General features: G+C 32.6%; 1 protein-coding gene across 1 annotated transcript in view; it reads left to right on the top strand.

Annotated features, from left to right (window-relative positions):
- The window catches only part of CSMD3 (CUB and Sushi multiple domains 3), a 1234679-nt gene that overhangs the window by 826316 nt on the left and 380761 nt on the right, over positions 1-27602 (top strand). The window contains exons 19-22 of the mRNA XM_025394338.1: positions 5337-5525; positions 14089-14205; positions 20465-20680; positions 22333-22521. Coding sequence (XP_025250123.1) covers positions 5337-5525; positions 14089-14205; positions 20465-20680; positions 22333-22521 — 711 coding nt within the window. The remainder of the gene's footprint in view (positions 1-5336; positions 5526-14088; positions 14206-20464; positions 20681-22332; positions 22522-27602) is intronic.

Below are 27602 nucleotides of genomic sequence, written 5' to 3'. Positions count from 1 at the left end.
ATATGCATACGTTTTCATCATGAATGCATAGCCATATACTTGTACATGAAATGCACTTTTGATAAATGAATCTTAACAACACACTTAAGAGGGTTATTAAAATATGTCTTTATTTCAAATGCAGATATTATATTATTTCTTTTAATATTCAAGTTGATTATGACCTTTTCCCCCTCAAGAAGAAATTTCTGCATTTCAAATATATAGTTTTATATTTGCTGTTGGGCATCTATCTTCAATACACATAGTCAATGGACTCATGGGTTTTTTAAAATAATTGTCAATATAGATCCATTACTTTTTAAAAATCATCTTATCTACAGTATTGTTTGATTATATTAACTTCTCATTATTTTGAGCTTTGTAGAATGAAAGTATACTTTGCAAAAATCATTGTAAAATGCAACAAGAGAATGCACATATACGTGGGGGTTCAAATGAACTAAAGTGCCTTAACTGAGATTTTTAGTCTAGCATGTATTTATTAAACCTGAGTCAAATTAGTCATTTAGAAAAATCTACTTCAAAACTAATCCTCACTAGTAATTAATTGATATCAATATGCAGGCAGCTTTTCTTTTTTTTTTCTTTTTTTTTTTTTTTTTGAGACGGAGTCTCGCTCTGTCGCCCAGGCTGGAGTGCAGTGGCCAGATCTCGGCTCACTGCAAGTTCCGCCTCTGGAGTTTATGCCGTTCTCCTGCTTCAGCTTCCCGAGTAGCTGGGACTATGGGCGCCCGCCACCTCGCCCGGCTAGTTTTTTTTTTTTTTTTTTTTTTGTGTGTGTGTGTGTGTGTGTGTATATTTTTTTAGTAGAGACAGGGTTTCACCGTGTTAGCCAGGATGGTCTCTATCTCCTGACTTCATGATCCGCCCGTCTCCGCCTCCCAAAGTGCTGGGATTACAGACTTGAGCCACCGCGCCGGGCCAGGCAGCTTTTCTTTTAGTCCATTGTAGTATCCTTTACCCAGTAAATCATATCCAATCCCATTCCACCCAGGGTATGTGGTCTTTATCAGAAACAGGACTATTTTAAAGATTAAATGAAACAAAACATGCAAAGTGTTTTGCATAACTGGTAACATGCAGCATAACTGGTAACATGCAGTATGTTCTCAATAAATGATAGCCTTTACATTTCTCCTACAAAAGCTAGTCAGATAAGGAATAAAAATAAGAAGGCCTGCTCAAATGCATGCCTTCAGTTAGCGTTTGTCATTTACAAGTTCTTAGTGTCATAGTCCAAGTTATTTTCGAGGGCTAGTGCCTTAAAGGGCAAAGTGGAAGCTGAGAGCTCAGAAATGTTGAGGTTGATTAGAGACACACTTGGTGTTAATTTGGTCAAATCTGGCAAGATGCATTGTATTTAAATTTGTCTTTAAGAAATCACTTTCTCTCCTTCTATTAGTCTTGTGGTATATTTACTCCTGTAAAATAATCTCCAACATCATAAATCCTTTCTTATCAAGAAACAAACAAAAGTCTTTTCATTCATCTCTTTCTTACTGTTTCCCAAGCTGAAGGTAACTAAACTATATTTTTCAAATGAACCATTCACAAACCTCAAAATCAGTAGATTACTAATGAGAACATTAACAATACATTTGGCATTTGCTGTATTTCTATTTTTTTTAATCAATTTCATTGAAAGTGAAAGTAATTTATCTTCCCCAGGCAATCAAAATCCTATAGGAAGGAATGCTTGCAATGCCACCACGGCTTGTACTCCAAGTTTCTGTTATATTGCCTTTCCCAAAGCATTTTTTACCCCATTCTGTCTGCCCCTCAAAACATGGGGATTACAAAAACTGTATCAATAAGATAAGGTTGGCTGGGTGCAGTGGCTCACGCCTGTAATCCCGACACTTTGGGAGGCTGAGGCAGGTGGATCACAAGGTCAGGAGTTCGAGACCAGCCTGACCAACGTGGTAGAAACCCTATCTCTACTAAAAATACAAAAATTAGCTGGGCATGGTGGTGCATGCTTGTAATCCAAGCTACTCAGGCTGAAGCAGGAGAATCACTTGAACCCAGGAGGTGGAGGTTGCAGTGAGCCGAGATCACACCATTGTACTCCAGCCTGGGTGACAGAGTGAAACTCCATCTCAAAAAAAAAAAAGATAAGACTATTTATAGGTTTCAAAACACATTAAAATTATAACAGCATAAAGTAGACTTTAGGAATATAATTTATTTTTATTTCTGTAGTTTTTTCCCAGGAAAAATCACATCTGTTTATGATGTTGTATTGCTTGAAATATGACTATAATTAAGTCTTGGATATCTAAATATTATACAAATTTTAAAATTGAAAATGGATACAGAACAAACCTATAGACATATATTCACCTCCAGATATAAGTTTTTTGTATGAATGTCTAGATATATTTTCCAATTAAGGAAAATGTTAGACATCTAAAAGAATGTACAATTTATGACTAATAGATATTTGAGGGGAGGAGTAGTAGAAACAGAAACATAAAATGTTCAAATATTTTTTTACATAAATAAGAAAAATGTCTATTTGGGGATTCTACTTTTTAAAAAAACAAGCTCTATGAAGCAGTAAGGAAAAAGATAAAATGTTAATGTCATTTGATAAAATGCAGACATGAACTTCTGAAAATTATGTACGTTGCCAAAATTTAAGAATTTTCTAAAACTAGCTGGGCGTGGTGTCTCACACCTGTAATCCCAGCACTTTGGAGGCCAAGGTGGGAGTATCACTCGAGGTCAGGAGTTTGAGACCAGCCTGGCCAACGTGGTGAAACCACGTCTCTACTAAAAATACAAAATTTAGCCAAGCATGGTGGTGCATGCCTATAATTCTAGCGACTTGGGAGGCTGAGGCAGGAGAATTGATTGCTTGAACCCAGGAAGCAAAGTGGAGGCTGCAGTGAGCCAGGATTAGCCACTACTTTCCAGCCTGTACAATGGGCGAGACTCCATCTAAAGAAAAAAAAAAAAAAGGAATCTTCTAAAACTACTTACCAATTATGTTTTAGTATTTAATAATGACTGTTAATAAATAATACTGATATCAGTTCATCATGATGTTTCTCATTTTCTTAAGTTTGCAACATTTCCATTGCCTTGAATTATGCCTTGAGTTATTTGCTTGTCAATCAATTATGAACTATTTCTTTAGATTTATTTTGTGACTCTTAGATCAATGCGGCACAGTGGAAGACATAAAATAAATACATCATCTTACTTTATCAGTTGAAAAGCCAAAAAAGGCAAATGAATTATTAACCCCATATATTCATTGACCTTTACTATAGGTCAATGACCAAAAACATTACAATCACTTTTGAATAATTAAATTTTACTGTAATTTACATTGTATATGACCACTGCAACCCCCATTTCTCTGATTTTAGAAGATTTTACTACAATGTTAGAGTTTCATGTAAAGGAAAGTTATATGTAACCTGGAACACTGGAGGAAATTGAAACCTAAAGGAAGGGGATCTAAACTTTTCTGTTAAAGATTGAGAAGATTGTGTACGTTAAGGGGACAACTGAAGGTATTCCTACGAGACAAAGCGTAAAACTAATGAGGAGACTTATCTGATTGATATAAAGAATGACCACTGGGAGATAATGACAAAAATTTAGAATAGTAAAGTCTAATTTGGGAATCTTAATTTTCAGGGTGACGACTTTGAACATGGTGCCATTAGCCATCGGGTATTAAAGCTATGAAAAAACATGTTTTGGCTATACGTATGTCCAACATTTTATATAGAATAAATTGGAGATGAAAGATACTGAAAAACATGCTAGATGTTATTGTTTATTTCATAAACTTGAGGTGATGAGGGCCTTGCATAGGGTAAGAGAAATAATACTTGACATGATGCTTTTCAATGAGAATGGATTTCAGACATATTTTGTGGAGGAAAAAAGTGAGGAGTCAAAGACAAATGAGAGTTTTAAAGCACTGGGTACTGGCCAGGCGCATTGACTCACGCCTGTAATCTTAGCACTTTGGGAGGCTGAGGCAAGCAGATTACCTGAGGTCAGGAGCTTGAGACCAGCCTGGGCAAGATGATAAAACTCCGTCTCTACTAACAATACAAAAAATTAGCCGGGCGTGGTGGCATGTGCCTGTAGTCCCAGCTAATCAGGAGGCTGAGGCAGGAGAATTGCTTGAACCCAGCAGGTGGAGGTCACAGTGAGCCGAGACTGTGCCACTGCACTCCAGCCTGGGTGACAAAGGAAGACTCTGTCTCAAAAAAAAAGCACTGGGTGCTTAGAAAAATAATGGTCTCACTTAGAAGAGGAACTTAGCAGATAAAAGTAGTTGTGTTGAAGATAAATTTGTCTCTATTGTATTTTAGTTTTTCATTAAAATAACAGCATTTAGATAAAGTGAATATGCTTGATAAATATACTTAAAATGTGCAATTTCCCTCTTTAAAATTAAACTTCTATTTTGTGCCATTTTGTTTAGCTTCATTTTTGAATTGGGTAGCTAATACAAATAAATATTTTCTCATATAAATGTGATTGAATATAATTATACAATATTAAAAATGTTAATGATTAATTTTGGAATATAGAAATTGTAGTTATTCATTCTTTAAATATCCTATATAGGAAGAAAAAATAATAACGTGGTATACTTTATACCAGTGATTCTCAATTGAGAGTTGTCGCACCCCAAGAAATCTGTAGCAATACCTGGAGATATTTGTTATTGTCATGACTGGAGAAGTGCTACTGGCATCGAACAAGTGGGGGCCAGGAATGTTTCTAGAAAACATTGTCATGGCATGATCTCAGCTAGAGATTGTAAATTGCAAGGAAGATATCAGGAGACACTGAAGTGTACTATAGACTATTGATAACAGCAACAGTTAACCACCAGAGGAAACGTACTAATTGGTTTTTCTTAGAACGGTTCTGGTGTTCATGCTTTCATACCTTGCAAAATGCCTCTACTCTTCTTTTTCCTTTAGTGATTAGAATATTTTGTATGATATTTAGAATGGTGCTTGGAATATAATAAATTCAAGAAATGTTGACTGTCACTATGATTATTATTGTGATATATGTGTATATATACACAAAATTTAAAACAATACAAAATTTTACAGATAGTTATACATTTTCATCAAGTTCTTATATAATTAAATGACCTGAATTTGATCCTTAATGGTAGGAAATGAAAAATCAAATTTACTAAATAAATTGCTGATTTTAAAAATGAAGTATGAGTACCTTTATTTGTAAAAATCATTGCTTGTAACTGTTTGAAGAATTAGGAATGATTTTCAGTAAATCCTAACCCCACCAAGCTTAGTCTTTATTTTCTTCCCTTTGTTTTCTAGGTGTCACAGTAAACACATATTCTTGCTTGGACCCTGGAATACCTGTACATGGCCGTCGCTATGGTCATGATTTCTCCATTGGCTCTACTGTTTCATTTAGTTGTGATCCAGGATACAGGTTGAGTCATGAAGAGCCCCTTCTATGCGAAAAAAACCACTGGTGGAGTCATCCACTTCCAACCTGTGATGGTAATAACTCATTTGACATGCAAAATATGCTGATTTAGAAACAGAAAAATCAATTTTTTTATATGGGATTTGACATAATTATAAATCTTTTAGATTTTTTAAAGGTTCTTTTGTTTTCTGGCAAATTTATGCCATAAAACCATTCATGAAATAAAGACTGTTGCTAATCAACCAAACTTACTCCATGCCTAAAAATACTATCTATGTATCTACCCTGTTTGTATTTGCATATATATTTAAAACTCACCTATGTAACTATTTTAAGAACATACTGTGGACCTTTTGAAAACAGCCTTGAAAATGCCAAATTGATATGAGAAGAAAGCCCTAAAAAAAATGCAGCATTCGCTTCCTGCCTTGAAAGACAACATGTCCCAGTTCAAATGGAAGGCCAGCTTATCTACCCAAATTCTAACCAGCTACACAGCACCACGGTAGTTTACTCAGACTAATCTGTTGTGTCAAGTTCCTAGTTATAATAAATAGTATACCAGTGTTCTTTACTGCTTCATTGTTTCTGTGAAAATAAGTCAGAATCACTTCATTTTTCAGGAAACATATATGAAATCCAGTGGAAGAAACTGCTTCTCCTAAGATTGGAAAGTGCTTTCATATTTGCTTGTCAAAAAGCACACTCAATGTAAATCTAGGTATTATTTAACTATGGGTTTTAATTTCTATTTACAGCACTATTTTCAAATTCTACACTTATTATTTCTTAAGGTGGAAGATGCCATTTGTCATTTTATGATTAAATTTTCAAGTATTGTCTGTGCCATCATTTTTTAAACAGTTTTAAGCTAATTTGTTTTTATATCAAGATTTAAACACATCATCAAAACATCTTCCTTTAATTTGTGATTGTAAGTGACAGAAACCCATGTCTAATTGGTATTTAAAAATAAAAACAAGCTGTTGTTCAACTGTTCAAATAGTAGAAAAGGCAAAGTGGTATACCTCTCATTGCTAAATAAGTATAAATTCAAAACTTTTTAAGAATTTCTCTATCTTTCACCTAGACTTTTCTTTGAGATTCACATAATTGTCTTATATTGCAGCCAGGTTTTTTCCATGTGAGAAATTGACAGTAGTGTATACACTCTTGGGAGATGGAAGTTGTTAGTCCTGTATCTTCAGATTCAGAGAGGAATGAGAGCTCTTCCCTGTTATTCTAATTAGAAAAATCCCAGGGAAGGTGTTCAATTGGTCCATATCTAAACTAGTAATTATAGTGAAGGAGAAGGGCCCATTATGGTTGACTTTGTCTTGGTCATGTGCTCATCTATCCCTGTGGTTGAGACAAACCATGGTGGTATAAAGGTCCTATGTTTGCTAGACCCTAATAAAACTACAATGTTGGCCTGAATGAGGAGCATTCACCATGAAAGAAAGGTACAGAGGCAATATTGTAAGAATCAGGAAGATAAAAAGTAATGGCAAGCCCATCAACACGCCTAACTTTTATTAATAATAAAAGCAAATAGATCCAGTTTTCCCAGGAGCAGCACAGGCCTTCATCATTTTTCATCAGTGCAACGGCAATCATTTCTGAGTTTTTCAATCCAACCCCATGTTTCTCACTAAGGTTATTTCATGTTATATTCCAGATCCAAAATTCTTAATGGCTTTTTATTGCTTAGAAATGAAAGCTCAAGTGACTAATCATGGAATTCTTGGTCCTTAACCTTGAGAAATCCATCCTTTTCTGTGATGTTTCCATCCTGCGTTCTTACAATGCATCTTTATTTTAAAAGATCAAATCATGTTACTTTTAACCTCTGTTATGACCTGGCCTCCTCTTTTGCATTTCTATTTCATGTTGAGTGTAACTGGACAAGGACAGAATTATATTTATTTTAAAAATGGCTAAGCTGTGTATAAAACAGCTACTTAATATTTTTTTTTTCTGTTGACTCGAACTGAACTCAACTATCATGTCACCTAGTGAACAGATTTGATCAGACGCTTCCTTTAATAGAGACTTTTGCACCAGAGGTAATTAGTACAAATCTCCTGAGTTAGCAAGGGAGAAATAGACAAACAGAAGTTCTTGCCCTGTTCCAGGAATGTAAACTTGATTGGCCTAGGTTGCCTAATGCTTGTGTACACTGTGCTTCACTCTAACATACATCAGCTTTTGTGATGTCTTTGTATCCCATGATTAGCTGATTTACAAAGCAAACCAGACAATGTAGTTTGGTGGTAATAACAGTGATGACTAATATTTATTGAGTTTTTACCATGTGCTGATACTGCTACAGGTGCTTTATGTATTTTAAGTCATTTTCTCTTCCAAGTAACTCTATAAGATAAGTGCTATTATGATCACCACTTGCAGATGAGGAAACTAAGGCAAAGGAAAATTAAGAACCTCACCGTATATCACCCCACTCATTAATGGCAAAGTCAGAATTTAAATCCAGGCAGCCTAGATCCAGGTCCTGGGCACAAGTCTGCCACTACACTGTCACCTGCCCACATTCTACACAATAGGAAAATACTAAAATTCCTTAAAATGAAAGATAGATGATACATTTGTTATTCTTTCTCAGTGATGTCACATACTTACTTTAAGGACTTTATATGTAAATGTATATATTTATATATGATACAGTCATTTTAATAGTTTATTGATACTCTGTGCTGCTTGGAATGCATAACTGAAAAGCAGGACATTACTCTTTTTGCTATCAAGTATACCAAAGAAAAAGAGTAATTTTATTTAATTCTATTTTCTGTGTATATGCTTAGATTTTGAAGTAAAAGTGGATCCTTTCTTAATTCATATTTCACTATTGACTGAAAAACTTTGAACCTTGAACCAGAAATTCTTTCATCAGATTCTGCATTAGTTTGTAAATTTAGTGCCTTATTTATTTATTTATTTAAATTCCACTTCTTAAAGAATTTCTCTGCTTCTCCTTTTAAACTTTTAGGTCTAGTTTTCAACAAGCAGCCAGAGTAAGCTTTTATAAACTAAGGCAAATCAGGACAACCCCTTACCTAGAACCTTCTTGCACCTTTCATCCCAGGCAGAATAAAATCCAAAGACTTTTGCATGATTTGATTAACCCCAGGTATTCTGGGCCCTTACTACATCCCATACTTCATCCTTCACCACTCTCTTCCTCATTCATGCTACTCCATTCCAACTACACGTGTCTCCTGAATAATTTTCCCAATATGAGAACCCTTTCCCATTCCTCCCATTCTGTCCCTCTAAGCCTCCCTTCCTTTTGTCCTGAATCAGGATTCCCCCACAGAACCATATGACTCACTCCCTAATTTCACTCACAACTATATACTCAATACTTGCCTCAGTAATTATGTGAAAGAGTAACCCATTTCGTGCCACTTAAATTTTACTTCCTAGTATTTTTCACTCTGTTTACATTATTTTTTGGTATTTATTGTCTCTTTACCTAACAGAATATACATGTCATGTAGTAGGTGCTCTGCTAGACTCACTGTCGTACTCTCAATGCCAAGAAGAGTCCTTGTCAAACAGTTGGCACACAATAAATCTGTGTTGAATGAAAGAAAGCTATATTCTTCATGAAATGTACTTATGGAAATACTTTTGCTTTTGGTTTTGCATATATATTTTCTGGTTTTTGCCTTCATGAATTTTGTTCTTTTTCTCCTGGAATGTTCTAGCCCTTCCCTCAACTATGCATATCAAAATTCTAGTCAACTTTTAAAGGTTATGAACTTGATCATGCTTTTCCTGAACAAAGCAACTGGGCATAATCGTGACTTTTTCTAAACTCTGTAGCTCTTTATATTTATATGGCATTTATTGCTACCTTATAACCAGTTATTGATTTGTTAACTTAGTATTTATTAATTATGCTGTATATACACTATAAAAAGACTGTTGAGCATAAACAGTGTCTACATTCTTCTTGAATGGATAACAGTTATACTCTATCTTATTTTTCTTATATTCTTATAATCAAGAACCAGGTGTTCTTGTTGCTTTAACATGTATTTGTAAAAGGTGTCCTGTGACACATAAGAGATTTGATTTAAAAAACAAACATTTTTTTTTTACTAGATACTTTGATTAGAACTTACTCCTATATATCTCTGCAGTATTTTTGATAAAACTGAGATTTGAATGGCTCTAAGGTAGACCAGACAAGAAATTTTAGGGGAGCATTTTGCTTTGTCCAACATATCAAGTGTTAAAGGCTGCATGTATGCTAAAAGTCACAGATAAATGATGTTTTTTATGCACTGGGTACATGAGATTGTCATGAGTAATGGCGTAGGGCTAAGATCAGATGCTGGGTTTGAAGCAACCTTCCAGGAACTAGGCATTGTTGCTTAAGACACCTCCCCTTTTAATGGATGTGTAGGTATGCTATGTCCTGAATTGCCTAAGACATGCTCTGTTTTCACCTTCTGTCCTGAGACCCCAATTTTAAACTCAAATTATCCCACTTTGAGAAACAATGTGGCTATTTTGTGAGAAATTTAACCTAAAAAAGGTTAAGTGATTCAGTGTCACTCAAATCATTAAGAGGCAGACCAAAATGGAACTGAATGGACTTAAACCTCATTATTTCCCTTATTTCTTTAGTCTTATTAAAAGGTTTGAGTACAGAGGTTAAAGTAGCAAATGAATACCTGGATTCAGGTTTAGATTCCTAGAATTCAAGATAACCAAGTTTGTCTAGAGTATAAGCAAGTATGAACAGTCTCAGTTTAAGGGCATAACAGGGAGACTTGAAAATAGGAAAAGAAGAGATGAGATTAAAAGCAAACAAACCAACAAATTAAAAACTAATGGGATTTTTAATAGATGGTTATTTCCATGCTTCATTACAATACTGAAAGTGTTTTGATGGATCCTGGTCTAAAAATTGTCCATTTTGGATATAGACAGATTTGTACTGGCCCAGTGTGTATCACTAACAAGGACATGGTATAAATTTACAGGTCTGGGCAATTACATTCAAGTGCTCAGCTTTTGAAGAGACTTCACTATTTCGAAATTATAATGGATACTTATCCTATGAAAAAGCAGTATCATATGTTATAAAAATCAGGGATAAAAATCTCTACTGCCCAAGATTACTGTGTATCTGACTAATTGTTCTCCACTAACTGAACTGTCACTATAATGTCTTATTGTGCCTCAGATTTTTAGCTTTTAGATGCTTTTTATCCTTTTAGGTGCTTTTTTTTTGCCAGCTGTTTGAGTTCACATAAAGTAACTGAGTTTTTCATATATATATATATATTTCATCATGCTCTGAGTTCTTTAGTTTTTCAAAGATTCACTTGATACACAATTGTCTATCTCATTCACAAGAACATGTAATCCTATTATGTCTCTTACAAAACTGTTGGTATCCCTGAAGACACATGGAATCAATTAGCAAGGTTGCTGCAATAAATTGGAATTCCTTCTGAACACATAACAGGAGATAACACAGGAGATCCATGGCACCTGTTTTAGACAGTCTTGTTCTAATAACGTTTACTAAGTGAATGGCCCACACATTCTCTTAAACGGACTTAAATCTCAGCATTCATTTTTTAAGTCATTTGTTTTTGGAGAAATTTTCATAATCATCTCTATACCACTATATCTGTTACAATACATTTAAATTCCATCCTGTACCTGAAAATATAAAACAAAATATCTCATATAAAAACTTAAATCTTTTTTATTCATCTTAATATTTTAGGTCATTCATCATTGATTTTAATAAGCTCTTACAAATTCTTATCTTTCCAATAGGAGGAATAGTTTTTAGATAAGCAAACATCATCAGTATGAAAGAATATTCAGTAATGAATTAACCACTTTTAAAATTAATCCAACTCAAAGATACTTTCTATTTAGCGTTAGCATCTGTCACTGTACAATCTCATGTAATTGCTTAAAAAGCTGACAGTATAAAACAAATGCAATTTAAAACATTGGCAGTGTAAAATAAACTCATTTAGAAAAATGAAAAATTTCATTAGGTTGATGAAAATGATGAGGCTGATGATGGTGATGATGGAGAACTATTTCAGTCACATAGGAAGCCACTGGCAAATGAGAATTCAAAAGAGAGATCAATTAAAGAACACAGACAAGGATACTGACACAATAGGTGTTGGGTGCACAAAAAAAGTGATTTGAACATAAAAGGATAAAATGAATCTCTGAGAAAATAAAGGATGCCCCTGATTTTTTTTTTTAATATATTGATCATTTGTGAGGGAAGTGCTGCAAAATCAAACATAAGTAAAGAACATCATAGCTTGCTAAAACAGTACTGTTAACATGGAAAAAACATCAACACGATTCAAGAATCTGCTTGAGATCATAGACCCTGGAACTAGACTGAGTTCTATCTATACTTGCTTTCTCATCTGTAAACCGCATAATTACAGCATTCTTCTCAAAAGGTTGTTGTGGGGGCTGAGTTAACATAAATAAAATCTGCAGAATAGTGCCAGCTACATTTTAAGATCAAAACAGTGTTTAGTTTTGTTTTTGGTAAGAATTAGTAAATCGTTGTAATTTTATCCTGTTTTATTAGATATAAAATAAAGTTTATGTGTCTTTATGTTTTTAGTTTCATCTTTCAAAAGAACTTAAATTACATTCTTTCCCCACTATTTACTATGAAATTCCATCTTTAAGTCCATTCTCTTCAATGTCTGCATCCAATGATAATTATTTTCAAATAACAGAAATCTTCACTTTGTTTTAAAAACGTATTCTATATTTTCCCATCTGATTCTAGTCAAAGTAATATTATGAATGTTTGTTATAATATATTAGCTGTTGAGCATTCCTCCTAAATTTTTAAATGTGTTTATGTGTTACAAAGATTTATTCATTTACCTGCAGAATGTCTCTTTAAGTTTCCCCTTCTACAAAGGTATATAGGTACAGCTTACAGACAAAACAATTCCCAAGAAACTTCTCAAGAAGTAGGATACTTGACAAAGTGTCTTTATTTGAAAGAATACTGATATACAGAAAAATTTCCTCTCAACTTCTTATACATACACACACACAAACACACAGATACACAAATACACACATACATGTGCATGCTCAGGGGCACATATCTGGTGTCCTTTCTTTTTTTTTTTTTTTTTTTTTTTTTGAGACGGAGTCTTGCTCTGTCGCCCAGGCTGGAGTGCAGTGGCGCGATCTCGGCTCACTGCAAGCTCCGCCTCCCGGATTCACGCCATTCTCCTGCCTCAGCCTCCTGAGTAGCTGGGACTACAGGCGCCCGCCACCGCGCCCGGCTAATTTTTTGTATTTTTAGTAGAGACGGGGTTTCACCGTGGTCTCGATCTCCTGACCTTGTGATCCGCCCGCCTCGGCCTCCCAAAGTGCTGGGATTACAGGCGTGAGCCACCGCGCCCGGCCATCTGGTGTCCTTTCTAAAAGTTTGCATCTCTCTTTTTTGTAACCTTTTTGTGTATTTTAAATTAATTTAACTCCCTTAATTTTCATTCTTGTGTTCATTGAGAAATTTTATTCTAGCTGCACGACATACAGTCCTTTGAAATAGAGACTGTAGGTTTTAATTCAGTAGACATTTCACTCATCATATTTCACTTAACAAATTCATATGTTATAGTGTTAGGTGCTTTGGAGAGACTTCAAAACTCACTTTTCTAGTGTGCTGGGGAAGTGGGGCAAGGATCAAATTAGACAAGGGTACATGTTGCATTCATGATTCTTACTACCCTTGGCTGTGTCTAAGAGTTGGCCTTTTCAAGTGAAATAGAATAAGGAGTCAACAAATTCTCTGCTCATACTAGAATAAAAATGCTTACTAGGCAATATATATATATATATTTTTTTGCCTCCTCCAGTTTCCAATTTTGATAAAATTGTCTGGTGTACCATAAGCACTGATGGCTGTTGAATATAGTAGAAGACCTTGATTTGTTCTCAAGGAAATGAATATCAACTCAAATATTATTTGTTGACCTAAGATTAACTTATTTTTATTATCTTAGAATATTTACTTACAAAACTACATCCCTTCAAAAGATCCTTTTTGTTTATAATATTTCCTAGAAAAATACAGAAGTACAGAAGCAGCCTTGGAAACTTTTACAACTCACTTCATAGTTTTGAAAGGAATCCTATAAGGAATAACACATATCCCTTTAGGAATCTATATCAATCAATTTTATACAATTAGCAATTCATTTTCTTAGTGCTTAATAAGAGGGATTGCTAAACAATTAATTACTCATATTTAATTTACCACCAATTTATGCAAATACTGCTTATAATTAGAAATGTATTAGCACATACTTCAAATTCAAATGTGGAAAGTTGAGTCATGTTCCCTTGGGTACAGTACTAATTCTCAGATGCTACTGAGTACCCTTTTCTTCTCTAGTGATACAATGGATAAAATGATTTACTAGTATTGGAAAAGGTCTTAATACACACCTGCTATTACAAGGATGTAGCTTAAGCAAAGATAATGCGACTCCTCAATTCAAGAAAGGAGATAAGAGATTTATTCACCCTCTGTCTCTCTCACTGTTGATCACATGGCTCTATTTCTTTGTATTTCAGCATTATGTGGAGGAGATGTTAGAGGGCCTAGTGGAACAATCTTATCACCTGGTTACCCGGAATTTTATCCAAATTCTCTGAATTGTACATGGACTGTTGATGTAACCCATGGAAAAGGTAATTTGCCTCATGAAATAATAATTGGACTGTCTTCTGAATTTTCATTGAATCTATTTTTATTTAATTTTCCTTTACATGTTATTTTGCATGAGCAAAAACAGATCAATACTACAGTATGCTAAAACACATTTCAATTTAAATAATTGCCACAAAAATTATATTTACTGTTCTATAGTATTACAATGTGCTCATGTTTTTACCAGGCTGGTGCTATGAGAGATTTGTTTAGTTTTGATATAATAAACTAATGATATTTGAATTTTTTGTAACAAGAAAATGTCGAATAAGATGACTGTAGTTTCTGACATAGTGTTAAGAAGTTGATTTCAGGAGTTCAAAGGGGAATATGAGATGCTCTGATATGCTGAGCCAATTTTAAAGCAACTAGTATATGTTTATACAAACTTGTTTATGAATGTTTCTGTTTTGTTTATAATAATTATATTATTTAATTTATAGGCATTCTATAAATATCTGTGTCTCAGATTCTTTAGTACAGAGCTGCAGATATGTCTCACATAAATAGAGTAAAATTGCACTCTGCATAAGTAGATGTTAATAAATGTCCTTTTACAAATAAACAAATAAGTAAAAGGCTCTGTAGTATTAAATATGGTTCATTCACGAGATTCAACCAGACTCATAAAACTTTTACAACCTACTTCACTGTTTTGACAGGAATCCTATAAAGAATGACATGTATCCCTTTAGGAATCTATAACAAACAATTTTATGTAATTAATAATTCATTTTCTTAGTGCTTAATAAGAAGGACTGCTAAACAATTAATTACTCATGTTTAATTTACCATCCATTTTTGCAAATATTGCTTATAATTAGAAATGTATAAGTAGGTACTTCAAATTTATCAAGGTACAGTGTAATTTATCAAGGCAACAACTTATCAATGGTAAAATGACCATTCCAATATATGAAAACAAAAAATATATTAAAGTTATTTACTTGAAGATCTCCATGGGCTGATCTTCTAAAGGAGCTACTTTATTCATTTTAAAACCTCATTTTGATAAGTACCCTTTATTTTAGCTCTGTTACTGTATTACATTATTGAATTTTACTACTAAATTGTATTTATTAAAAATAAATAATTTTTTTTAGAAAATCTAAAAAAAAAGAAAAAATCAAAATAAAATACTTTTAGCAATAAGGAGATGTTACAATTAAAACTAAAGCCTTACGTTTAATACATTTAAATGTATTGTGTTTTCACAAATAAAGTTTGCCTTTGATAAAATTACATATTATTTTATCAGGAAGTGAGAATTATGTCAGGACAATTTTAGTTAGATTTCTACAATGAATTAAATATTATTGAGAAGAAAGTGTTTTTAAAACGAGTATTCTGGTACCGAATAGCAGGAATGAAGTAGAAGACTTTGTAAACTGTGATTTTTGTCATTCTTTATTAGTAGAAGACTCTTTGCTGGAAGCTAAACAAGTATCCTATTATTCCATTGTGAAGTAGATTAATGGAGTTTAAAATAAGCTCCCTGATATTATAGAAGGGAGTGGAGTGCTACATACTGCTTGCTATGTAAATAGAGGTTTAATTAACACTTAAAGTTTTGCATCTTCACAGGTTGCAAGTGTTAATTAAATCCATATTTACATGGCAAGAGATGCAGATGTAGATGCCTTTGTTTTAAGAGCCAGCTGAGTTTGTTTGAAGTACAACTCTTCCAAAGTGTAGCCAAAGTTTCTTGAAGGAAAATCTCAAAGTTGGGAGAAATATTCAAGGTAATATAGTCTAACCTCTTTCTCAGAAAACTAGTTTCTCTGTATAGTGTTTCAGAAACAGGAAGAACTGACCTGTTATGGATATTTCTGTTGATAAGGACTGTACTCCTTGGGAAAACTTGCTCATTTTTTACATATTTAGTTGTTTAAAAATTATTCTGCAGCCGTTATCCCTGTTCTGCTCTCTGGAGCTACACCAAAAAAGCAGCCTAATCTTTGCTCCAACCAAAAGCTCCTCAAACACACCAACTCACAGTTCTGAGACTACCATGTTTTTCATGTCCTCTATCCCTAGATCTTTATTCTAAGTCTTTTCTACCCAGACTAAACACTCCTAGTTCCTTTAATTCATCATAAGATAATATTTTCATGTTCATCACCACTCTAATCAACTTTCTCTGGATACGTTCCAGCTTATCTCTTTAAAATGTGGTTTTCTAAAACTGAACACATCGTGGCACAGTGTAACACTAAAATTATTTTCATTCAAGAAGAAAGTATTTGTGTTAATTAACTTTTTTGCTACCATGTTATACTACTAATTGATAAGAAGTTTGTAGTAATGTAAATCATCTTTTTAGATTACTGGGACTTAAAATACAGATAAATTAAATTCCTAAAATTCTATAATTATACACTTGCTTTTTTTTCTATCTTCAGTGCAAACTTTTATATTTATCCCTGTTACATTTTATCATATCGATTTTGATTCAGACTTCCTATGAGATCATTTTGAAGTGATTTACATTTCACTTACATTTACATTATATAGTCAGAATGTTCTTATGTAAGTATGATCATTAGTACTTTAAGAGTTTATAAGAATCTTAACAAGTATAGATCTAAATAAGTATTTAAGAAATAATAAAATTTAAATGTGCCATCTGTAATCTCTTCACCATTAAACATGAAGTCAAAGTGTTTGAACACATATAATTGTTCAATAGTTTCAAAGTCAGTTAACTACAGTGTCATTCAGCCTACATTGCTCCTTACTTGCAGGGACACCATGAGAGATTTTCCTTAAACACATTCTATAAATCAAGATGCTAATTATAAATAGTTACAGGAAACCTGGAGAAAAAAAGTGTACTCAGAAAAAAACCCTTAGAGTCTTAGAAGTTAGGCTGTCCTTAAATAAAGCATAGTCCACACCTATTACTTTACATATTAGGAAAAAAATAAGTCAAATGGCACCCTTTAGGTGATAGCTGGTGGCATGACTGTAACTAAAACCTAGATATTAAAGCTATTTTGACTTTAAGTACAAGCCTTTAATATACATATATCTGTACCATAAATTACCTTTATTGGGCATCCTGAATTAGCATTCTTACGAGAAGTAATTACGATACTGAAACCACTGACTTTTTCTCCCTGCCTTGTTAGAATTGTGTGTCTTTGCCTGTGTAATCCCCTTCTTTCCAAAATGTCTATCATAGTCTGCAACATCACAAACTTCTTGCTTTTGGAAGTCATTGCCTTTTTTGCTTTAGGAGGTCATTGCTTTGGGTTTTTTTGTTGGTTTGTTTTTATTTTTGTGTTTTTCCTGAGATGGGTTCTCATCCTGTCACCCAGGCTGTTCCTGGCTCACTGCATCCTCAATCTTCCTGGGCTCAGGTGATCCTCCCACCTCAGCCTCCTGAGTAGGTGGGACTACAGGTGCATGCCACCACACTTAGTTAAGTTTTGTAGTTTTTTGTAGAGATGGGATTCTGCCGTGTTGCTAAAGCTGATCTCAAACTCCTGGATTCAAGCAATCCACCCACCTAGGCCACCCAAAGTACTGGGATTACAAGTGTGAGCCTCCAGACCTGGATGGTCATTACGTTTGAAGGTCATTTTTATACACCTCTACGGACCCCTTTGACAAATTAGTTACCTCTATTTCTATGCTCCTATATTGACTTATATTAACCAGTTTGGCAGAATGATTAAAATTTTGGTTCATGTACCTTTTTCCTCAGATAGGCCATGAGTTACTTACATTCTTCTAAATATTTATATTCTATAATGACTAGAATATAGTAGTTTATCAGGATCATTTTCTTATTTGGATTAATTGACCTTCGGCACAACTTCGAAGGTCTTAAGCTGTTTTGCAGTAGTGAAAGAAAACGGATATTACCATTTAATCCATGACTTGAACAGCAGCTTCATTTTATAAAGTGGCTTGCCAGGGCTAAATAACAGGAAAAACATTAGCTCTTATTTTGGGAAATTGATCAATAGCAATAGCACTTTCTGAATACTTCCTCTGTGCCAGTCACTATGCGAAGTCATTTTCATGTTACCTTATTTAAACTGCAAAACAACTCTATTAGAGCCCTATTTTACAGATGGAGAAAGTAGGGCTCAGAAAGGTAAATAATACTTAACAGTGGCTTTGTTGGCACCAATAATTAATTAATGAAATTCTAAAATAATTCATTCTATGTATTTCGGAACAAGCACATTTTTTTCTTAAAAAATGTAAATAATATAGCATACATGACGATTTATTTCTCTTTTTTCAATCTACTCTCCTATTGTCCAACTATTTTTTTCTTAGCTTTATAGGAGAAATAAAACTTACTTATCTGAACTTTCTACCCTTACATTATTTTGCAGGAACTAATCTGGACAGTGAACATCTTCTGTTTATTATGTCAATACCCCATTTTCCTTCCATCTGTCTGGTATCAATACTGATTTTATACTATAGAACATTTGAAAAACTGACTTAATTTTTGGACTCCCCCCAAAAGGGGTTTTGTATTCCTGCCCATTATAGAGAGGAGAAAACAAACAAACAAACAAACAAAAACAAACAAAAAAACCTTACATTTTGAAAAATAATTTGAAAATAGTACCTTATATATTTAAAATCTTTCTCAAATATGAAATTTCTGGTTCATTATGCAGTAATAACCTTGTCGTGGTAATGTTTGTGTTTTCAGTCTGTTTGTTTTGGTCTTATTTTCTATCCTCTTTTTTTTTTTTTTTTTAAACAATGGAGACTCTTAAGAATTCCCAACATTTGAAACTAAAATGTAAATGAATAAAAATGTTACTTGTCATACTCTCAGATTTTGGACTTTTCTTAGCAAATACTTGGGTAATTTTTTAGGTCAGGTACAAAAATAAAGCACTTCAAGGGAAGGGTCCCTATGGTAGCCATTTTTTATTTCAGATGGCTCCTTACACAGTATGTTGTGTGTATTTGAGTGTGTGTATTTGTGTGAAGTCATTAGTCTTTTACATGTGTTCTTGACACTGTAATTAAATACTAACATGATACCACAAGGAGTCCACTACATACTCACTGGAAAGGAACAAATTTAAAAGCCCCAGATTTTCAAGTATTGGAGAAGACACGGAGCAACCATATTGTCTATGGAGATGTAAATCGGCATGGCCACTTTGTAAAACAGTATTTGTTAAAGCAACACATATATTATTACCCCATCATTCAGTAATTCCACTCCTAGATACGTACACAACAGAAAAAAGCACATACATTCACAAAAGATATACTCACATGTTCATGGCAGCACTGTCTACATTTGTGATAAAATGCAAACAACTTAAGTGACCATCAGCAGTTGAACAGGTAAATAGATGTGGTATATTCACAAGGTGGAATGCTATACTATACATCACCAAAAATGAGCCACCCCCAACTACGCACAATGATATTGAGAAATCTCACAAACCTAATGTTGAGTAAAATAAGTCAGATCCAAAAGAATATATATGATTCCATTCCATAAACTACAAAATATATATACAAAGCAGCAAAATTAGTTTGTGTTTTAGAAGTTGAGTGAGTGGTTACCTCTGGAAAGCTGAAATGACAGAAAAGTTTTATTAAAAAGGCTCTGGGTGTTTGTATTATTGTGACTATTGATTTGGATACTATTTGCAAAAGTATTTGGTTTATGGAAACTCATTTAGCTGAACACTTATATATACATGTTTTGCATATTATATGCACAGGTTGAAATTTGTGACAGATAAATGGAGAATAATTACATTCATTTAACAAATAGCATTCCCTATGCCTGTTTTATATTTATCTTCTAAAATAAACAGCATATTTGGAAGTTAAGTTCTATAATATTGAGCATTGCTTTTATGTTGGTTGAAGGGATTGGAGAAGAAAATGGAGGCATGTACAGTATTCACCAGGAAGTTGCACCTCTATTGTAAACAAAATATATGTATTTCTTTTGAAATTTTCAGAAAACCAGGTAATTTTTTTTCAGGCATTGATTTTTAAATTTTATTTTCAAGCAGTTTCCAAGACATGACTCATTATATCTCTTTTAATGAATCTGAAGGAAAAACACACATAAAAAGAATAATACAATATATATTTGGAATATTTTATAGTAATGCCTCTCATTTTCAGAAAATTTAATTAGAAGGAAAGCCCTGGCTAATAGGTAGTTTGACAGTAACTCTCTGTGTTTTACTAATCTACCTGTAAATTCGGTGTTCCTATTTTTCTTAATAGGTGTGCAGTTCAACTTCCACACTTTTCATTTGGAAGACCATCATGACTACTTACTGATCACAGAGAATGGCAGTTTTACCCAACCACTGGCACGCCTGACTGGTTCAGATCTTCCTCCAACAATCAATGCTGGTCTCTATGGAAATTTCAGGGCTCAATTGCGTTTCATTTCAGATTTTTCAATATCATATGAAGGATTTAACATTACATTCTCTGGTGAGAAAATAAACAAAAAACAAAAGGGCTCATTCAATAACTTTTAAAAAACATCAATTTTTTCAAGATATGAGCATAACTAATGATGAAACAGAGAGTGAAAAATAGCAGAATAGAAGAAAAAGTTTAAAAAAAAGAAAGCAAAGTAGTATCTGTCAAGTTTAAGGAAAGATTGGAATAGATTGAAGATTATCTCCAGTAATAAATAAGGGAAAAAGCAAAAATTAATTAATTTGCTGTAAATCTACTGGAAGTACAATAATTACATTTTTTTAATTTACAAAAATTCTGCAAAATTCTAACAGAGGTCAAAACTAGCTAAAATGCCTAGTAAATGCAAAATAAAAATTAAAAAATATATTTTAAAATTTCAGTTAGACTCAAAAATGAAATGAGAATTAATCCAGTGATTTCCTTGTTTTATGTGCCTAGGAAAAGACATAGAAGGCATAACCAACAGGCTAGTATTAAGATAAACCTAATTTATTATTCTGGAATTAGATAATCTGTAATCAAATTAGCATAGTTACTCCTTTCTTCTAGTATAATCTTATTTATAGACAATAGTATTACTTGGATTACAGGGAGAAAAAAAGTATGAGACCAAAGAGAATAAAATATATTCCCACCACTTAGAGCTCTACTTTCAATTTGAATGAACACAACTAGCTATTTCTTAATACAGACACAAATTAATAAGTAAATCTTATGCCAACTTGCTAATATTAAAATGATACAAGCACTAACCTTGTTCTTAAACAACTATTTTAGTATTTGGATGAAAATATTGATATGCTAAAATCATAAAAGTATTTTATCATGAGTAGTAAATGAACATAACCTAGAATGTTAGAAAAAAAATCCAAGTTATTTTTTTAAAGCATAAAATATTAGCTAGTCAACATGAAGCAATGCCTCTTGTTCTTTATTGCAATTACACAGTAACTGCTCTGGGAATATTTTTAGATAAGCTACTTCTTCTTAGGACTGTATATAAATTATAATGTTTAATCAACTCTACTGTTTCATACCCTGAAGACTGTTTAGTTGTTCATTTTCATAATGCTCATTTATTGCCTGGGGAAAAGTTCCTATAAAAATCCATAATATAATAATTTTCAATGTGTGGTCACTTCAGTCTCACATAAACCCTTGCATCTCAAGTCATGTGTTTTTCAGAATATGCATTAGCTGAACTTCTTGTATACAAGAAGCAGAAGGGCCTTTATCATTTAAATGTAAAATATTAAGCAAAATGCATTTCAAAAGTGCAAATGATTTCATTTCAAATGTTATTTTGTGTTTGAAAATATGCAGTTCTTATACCATTATAAGTCAAAAATATATGAAATAAAAATGTTTCTAATGCAGAAACAAACAATAAGATAAAAAGCTATATTTTATTATTCAGAAGGTGATATTTTCTCGTCTATATTGAATACCGCACATACAAATATTTATCAAGTTATTAGCTATTTTACAAAAGAAGAAACGTATGTGTGCCATTTGTATGTTCTGATAGCTATTCATATAGTCACTTCTAAATATATGACTAGGTTCTAAAAACAATAGGAATACACCCTTAAAAGTAACCACTATCATTTTCTTTGCCCTTTCCTCCCCTGCGGGGAAATTTTCTCTCTAATTTACAGAATATAACCTTGAACCTTGTGAAGATCCTGGCATTCCTCAATATGGTAGTCGAATTGGGTTCAACTTTGGGGTTGGTGACACTCTGACCTTCTCATGCTCATCGGGTTATCGACTGGAAGGAACATCAGAGATCATCTGTCTTGGTGGTGGCCGACGAGTGTGGAGTGCACCTCTGCCAAGGTGTGTGGGTACGTGGTCAGCTGCTTTCATTTGCTTGTATGTGTAGTCACTGTCCATGGAGTTGCATGGTTACACCCTTCGTTTTTTATAATCTGTTGAATTTCTTCATTTATTTCACATTAGTTACTTCAATTTTTTTTCTATTTGGCAATCTGGTGTAACTGAATTAACTTCTCTACTGCTCCATTCAAGAAACCATGCTTCTAAATTTGTTTTCAGATAGGGATAATAAATGAATTAGATAGGTAGGTAGATAGATAGATAGATAGATAGATAGATAGATAGATAGATAGATAGAAATATGATAGATACATAGATATATGGAGATAGATAGATGATATAGATAGGCAGGTAGGTAGGTAGGTAGATAGATGAAGGATAGAAATAGAATCATATTTTGAGAGCTCACAGAAAATGGAATTCTTGTATTCTATTGATAGTATATTCTGACTAAGGTTTTGACAATATTTTATAACTTAAAATTAACATGCATAAAAGATGATTACAAGAGAAAGTGTCAAATGAAGAATAGGTAATTAATTTAAGGGCTGTCAATGAATTTATTGGCTCACTATTTGATAGATAAGAGAGCTATTCATTCATGTTGTGCAATAAAAAATAACTATAATTAAAGTATTGGAAGTGTGAAGTCATCATCTCAATCTTTGGAAGTAAATATTTTGACTGATAAAAAGAAAGGAATGTTCAGTAGAAAAAATAAAGGGCTTTTCATTAAGACTTAAATCATTCCCTATTTAAATTAGAAAATATGAAGGCAAGATCTTCTCGCTGTTTAGTGATTATCAGTACATCTTATGATAGAATGAGATTCAAATGGCCATTTTATAATTATTTTATAAAGTTATTGAAAATTATCACAAGCACTTAATTTGATTATAAATCTAATTATGAGTCACAAATCTGTGTAAGTTATAATATGCTATAAAATCAGGAAAATGGGTAGAGATTTGAAAAGTGGTTTAAGCCCCTGCTCTTTACTGTGGATACAAAATGCCCCACAGATTGAAATGAGAATGAAGAAGTGATATCCTTTTTGCCTCATTCAATTTATTGTCCCATATATAGAATGTGGGAATTCCTATAGAACCACAAATTAAGCCAAAAAATATGATCATCCAAGTTAATGTGGGTCTGAAGTCTTTGATTGTAATGAGATTGTTTTCAAGATACATAACAGATGAAATTTCTTTTTAAAATCACAGATTTTTATAGAAATGGCACAAGCAACCATAGAAGCTTGAAGTTGGGAGGTGATAAGTAATCATACTCTCAGGGCATCTTTTCCAGGAGCTATACAGGATGCATTTTTTTTTATTGTTTTAAGGACATTTTGTTTTTACTATTGCTACTACTGCTACTGCCACCTTTGAAATTCCTGCACTTTACTTCATTATGCCCATTTTCATTTTCATGACTGTTTTCAAAGGTAATTAATGAAACCTTTGGAATAGTCCGAGTTAGGACTACAGAGTGCCTGACTATTTGATATTTGGCCAATTCACTTTTCTAAACTTCATTTTTCTCATCAGTCAAATGGTTACAACTGTAGCACCTAACTCATTGTTATGAGTTAGTTATGAGGATTTAAAGAAATTAATGATGTAAATCAGACACCTGGCACAACCCCGGAATATAGGAAGCATTCAGAATTTAGATTTTATTTTAACTAATTGTTTTGAGTATAATCTGCTGTCTCTCCAGCCTGTCAACTTAGTTTATAAAATCAATTATAGTAGGAAATAATTTCATTTTATAAAACACTAACATTATGAGGACCTGCTAAGCTCTTTTATGTAAAGTCATTTCATTTAATCCTTACTAAAATCCTGATATTATTATCTCTTCCACTTTTCATTAGAAGTCTGAGCCTTAGAGATGCTCAATAACTTGCCCAAGATCATTAAGACTGTAAGAGGTAGCACTATGATTTTTGTAGTGATCTGTTTCATTCCAAAGCCCAATTTTTTCTTCACTTAGTATCTAAGGAAACGTGATTCTAGAAAGAATATATCATATGGAATTAACATTTTCTCACAGAGTAATTGAATACATGCCAGGCTGTTATATAGGTTGAAAAAAAAAGTGTTTACTTGTACATTTTAAAAATTTAGTTTATATTTATGATATATTTTAATAAATGGATTTATGAAAACCTGGCATTGCAAAAATCTAACATTGAATTAATTTTGTTTTATTAAGGTGTTTCTTTGAGATGGGTTTATTCGTGCCTAAATCTTTAATGGGAAGGATGAAAGAAAATTACCCTGTGGACAAATTTAGAAAGCAAAGTTATTATCATGGGAATTCCCCCCCACTCATTTTCAGATTAGCTGTGCTTGCTTTTAAGCTTATTAAAATTTACAATTAATTCAATTGACCTTAATAAATTCCACTGTAGGCATACATTTAAGTTACAAGATGGGTAGAAATATTCCTTTAAAAAGAAGTATTTTTTAAATGTTACTTCTCCAATTTTTTTGAACTTTTTTCTTTACTGCTTTGCTTATGCTTTGGATCAAATTTGTTCCTTCTTGAATTTCTAATTCTAAACACACATATGTATATATTTCTAATTTTGTTTTTTTTCCCCAAATTTTAGTCTTTATTCACATAAAATGCATGTTATTTGTAACCATTCATCTGAGCAGATGTCCAGTTTTAGGAATGCTAGTTTATTTGGACAGCTTTTATTTCTTCTTAACCTCTTTGTACTTGTTACTTCATATATCCAAACATCAATTCTTTATTTCATACTTGTTTTAAAAAATCATTATTTAGTCTTCAGTGTTGCCAACTGCATAGAAAGCCTAGATTAACAATAGCCAAATTATTAAGTAAGTTGTATTCCAAAAGTTTGCTTCTGTTTCAGTTATTTGGAATCTAAACATTCTTTTCCTGGCACAAGGGTACAAATGATGGATACACTCCCAGAACAAACCCCAGATGAGGTTTTAAATTTTATATGAAGTATGAAACTAATATTAACATTTACTAAAATGATTTGTGTATATATACATTATATAAGGCATCTGACTTCAGACAGTAAGGGAACTGATAAAGCTAGTTTTGGAAACTTACTTTACATTTTATTTATATAAATTTTGATTCAATGTTTAGTGTACAGGTTGATTGGTATCTCCATTTCTTTTAGTAGAATTGGGCAAAATTTATCTTATTCTGGATGTTGAATGAGGAATAAACTATATTTTTCTTTAAACAATTTCCTACATAAGCTCTGCATTTATGTTTAAAGTTTTAATGAAATATTAAAATGTAATAATACCATAATGTGGCCATTTATGTCTATGAAAAATTCTGTCATGTAATATCTCATTCCAAAACCCCCAATTGTTGTGAAAGTAAGTTTAATACAACTATCTTATCAATAAAGATATGATATCTATAAAAATACTCAAGGTTGAACACAAACCCAGGGGCAGATTCATGATTATCACAATGTTCTGAGTCCAAGTCCTGTGTATGGTCCATAGCAGCACACCATTGTCTTTGACTGGAGACTCTGATAAAGTTAAGAGGAAATCTGGCCTGCATTATAGTTGACACTTGGCTTCAGAGAACTTCGTATGCTTGTCCTCTATTTAACTAGAGGAAAACCTCTTCAACCATGGCCCATTTATCTGATGTTGCTTAAATGCAGAGAAATTTGTAGAAGCAGGAGAAGAATCTTGACAGAAATCAAGAGTATAACAGGAAAAGTTTTATTATGCTATTAGCAGCTAAGTACTCGATACACAAAATCTCGTTTACTAGTTAATAATCAAGATGAAAGTTTTACTTTCTGAAACAGATATTTATATATCTCTAATTATACTTCACTTTTTGGGAAAAACTTTAAAAACAGGAAAAATGATATTTTAGTTAAGATGTTTTATATTTGAATGATTTTCCTGGAGAGCCATGTTTCTCAGGAATGAATATCTGATCACCTTTTTAAGTGGCAACCAAATACCCAACAGCAAATAAATAAATAAATAAAATAAAAATAAATAAAAAATAAATAAAAAGTACCAGTAAGTTGATAAGTTGATTAAAATAAAAAACACTTTCCTTTTTTGTTTAAGAGATAAGTACATGATTTCTTTTTCTAAAGTTTGCATTACAAAAACACTGTCATTTACTTTGCTATCTTTTTAAATCAGGAAAATCTTGCATGTCTTCACTCAGCATCCAAATATACCAGGAACCAAGCCAGGCCATGTTGCAAATAAACAAGGAGCTAATGAAAGAACATGTTGTGTTGGAAAGTAGATTAGCAAGTTAAATATTAGTAATCATTTGTCTTTAGGCAGGAGTCCACATATTTTAAGAAGCCCACACATTTTGAAGTGATTTCAAAGACATTAATTCATTCATCCTCATAATCCCTCATTTAACACATCTTCTGTTTCTAATTTCATGTGTCATTGATTTTTTTATCTGACTTTGGACAAGTAACAACATCTTGCCTTAATCATGAGTCAAATGAGAAAAATGATAACTCTATATTACACATCTACTTATTATTCTCACTTTTCTGACTTTTCAGATGATATGTGATGATATTTATTTCTTAGTTTAAAAATAAATGTCAACAAGAGAGGAAACTGGGTGTGCAGCATATATGCAAACTGTCTGTACTATCATTGTAACTTCTCTGTGAACCTAAAACTATTCCAAAATGAAAATGTATTAAAAATTCAAAATATGAAAGAATAAAGTGCATTTGAAGAGGCAATTTCTCTTGAAACATATTCTACTTATTTTATCTTAACCTCCAAGCTCTCTATACTAAAATTATATCTATCAGATGCTCACACATTTATATCAAATATGACTGATCTATCCAAGTTAGTCAGCATTGCAGATATATGGTCCAGTAGAAAGCAAATTAGAAATTAAGAGACTTAGATTGATCTTAGATTCTACCATTAATTAGTTGATTGATTTAAGCAAATGCCTTAATTTTCTGTATTTTTATTTTCTGGAAAGGATGATGCCAGTATGAGTTCTATTTAACCCAAATATATATATATATATATATATATATATATATATATATATATATATA

This window comes from Theropithecus gelada, chromosome 8 (genome assembly GCF_003255815.1).
Source record: "Theropithecus gelada isolate Dixy chromosome 8, Tgel_1.0, whole genome shotgun sequence".
In the NCBI taxonomy this organism is placed as follows: domain Eukaryota; kingdom Metazoa; phylum Chordata; class Mammalia; order Primates; family Cercopithecidae; genus Theropithecus; species Theropithecus gelada.
The sequence above is the reverse complement of the archived record's forward strand: the minus strand, read 5'-3'. Positions and strand labels throughout refer to the sequence as shown.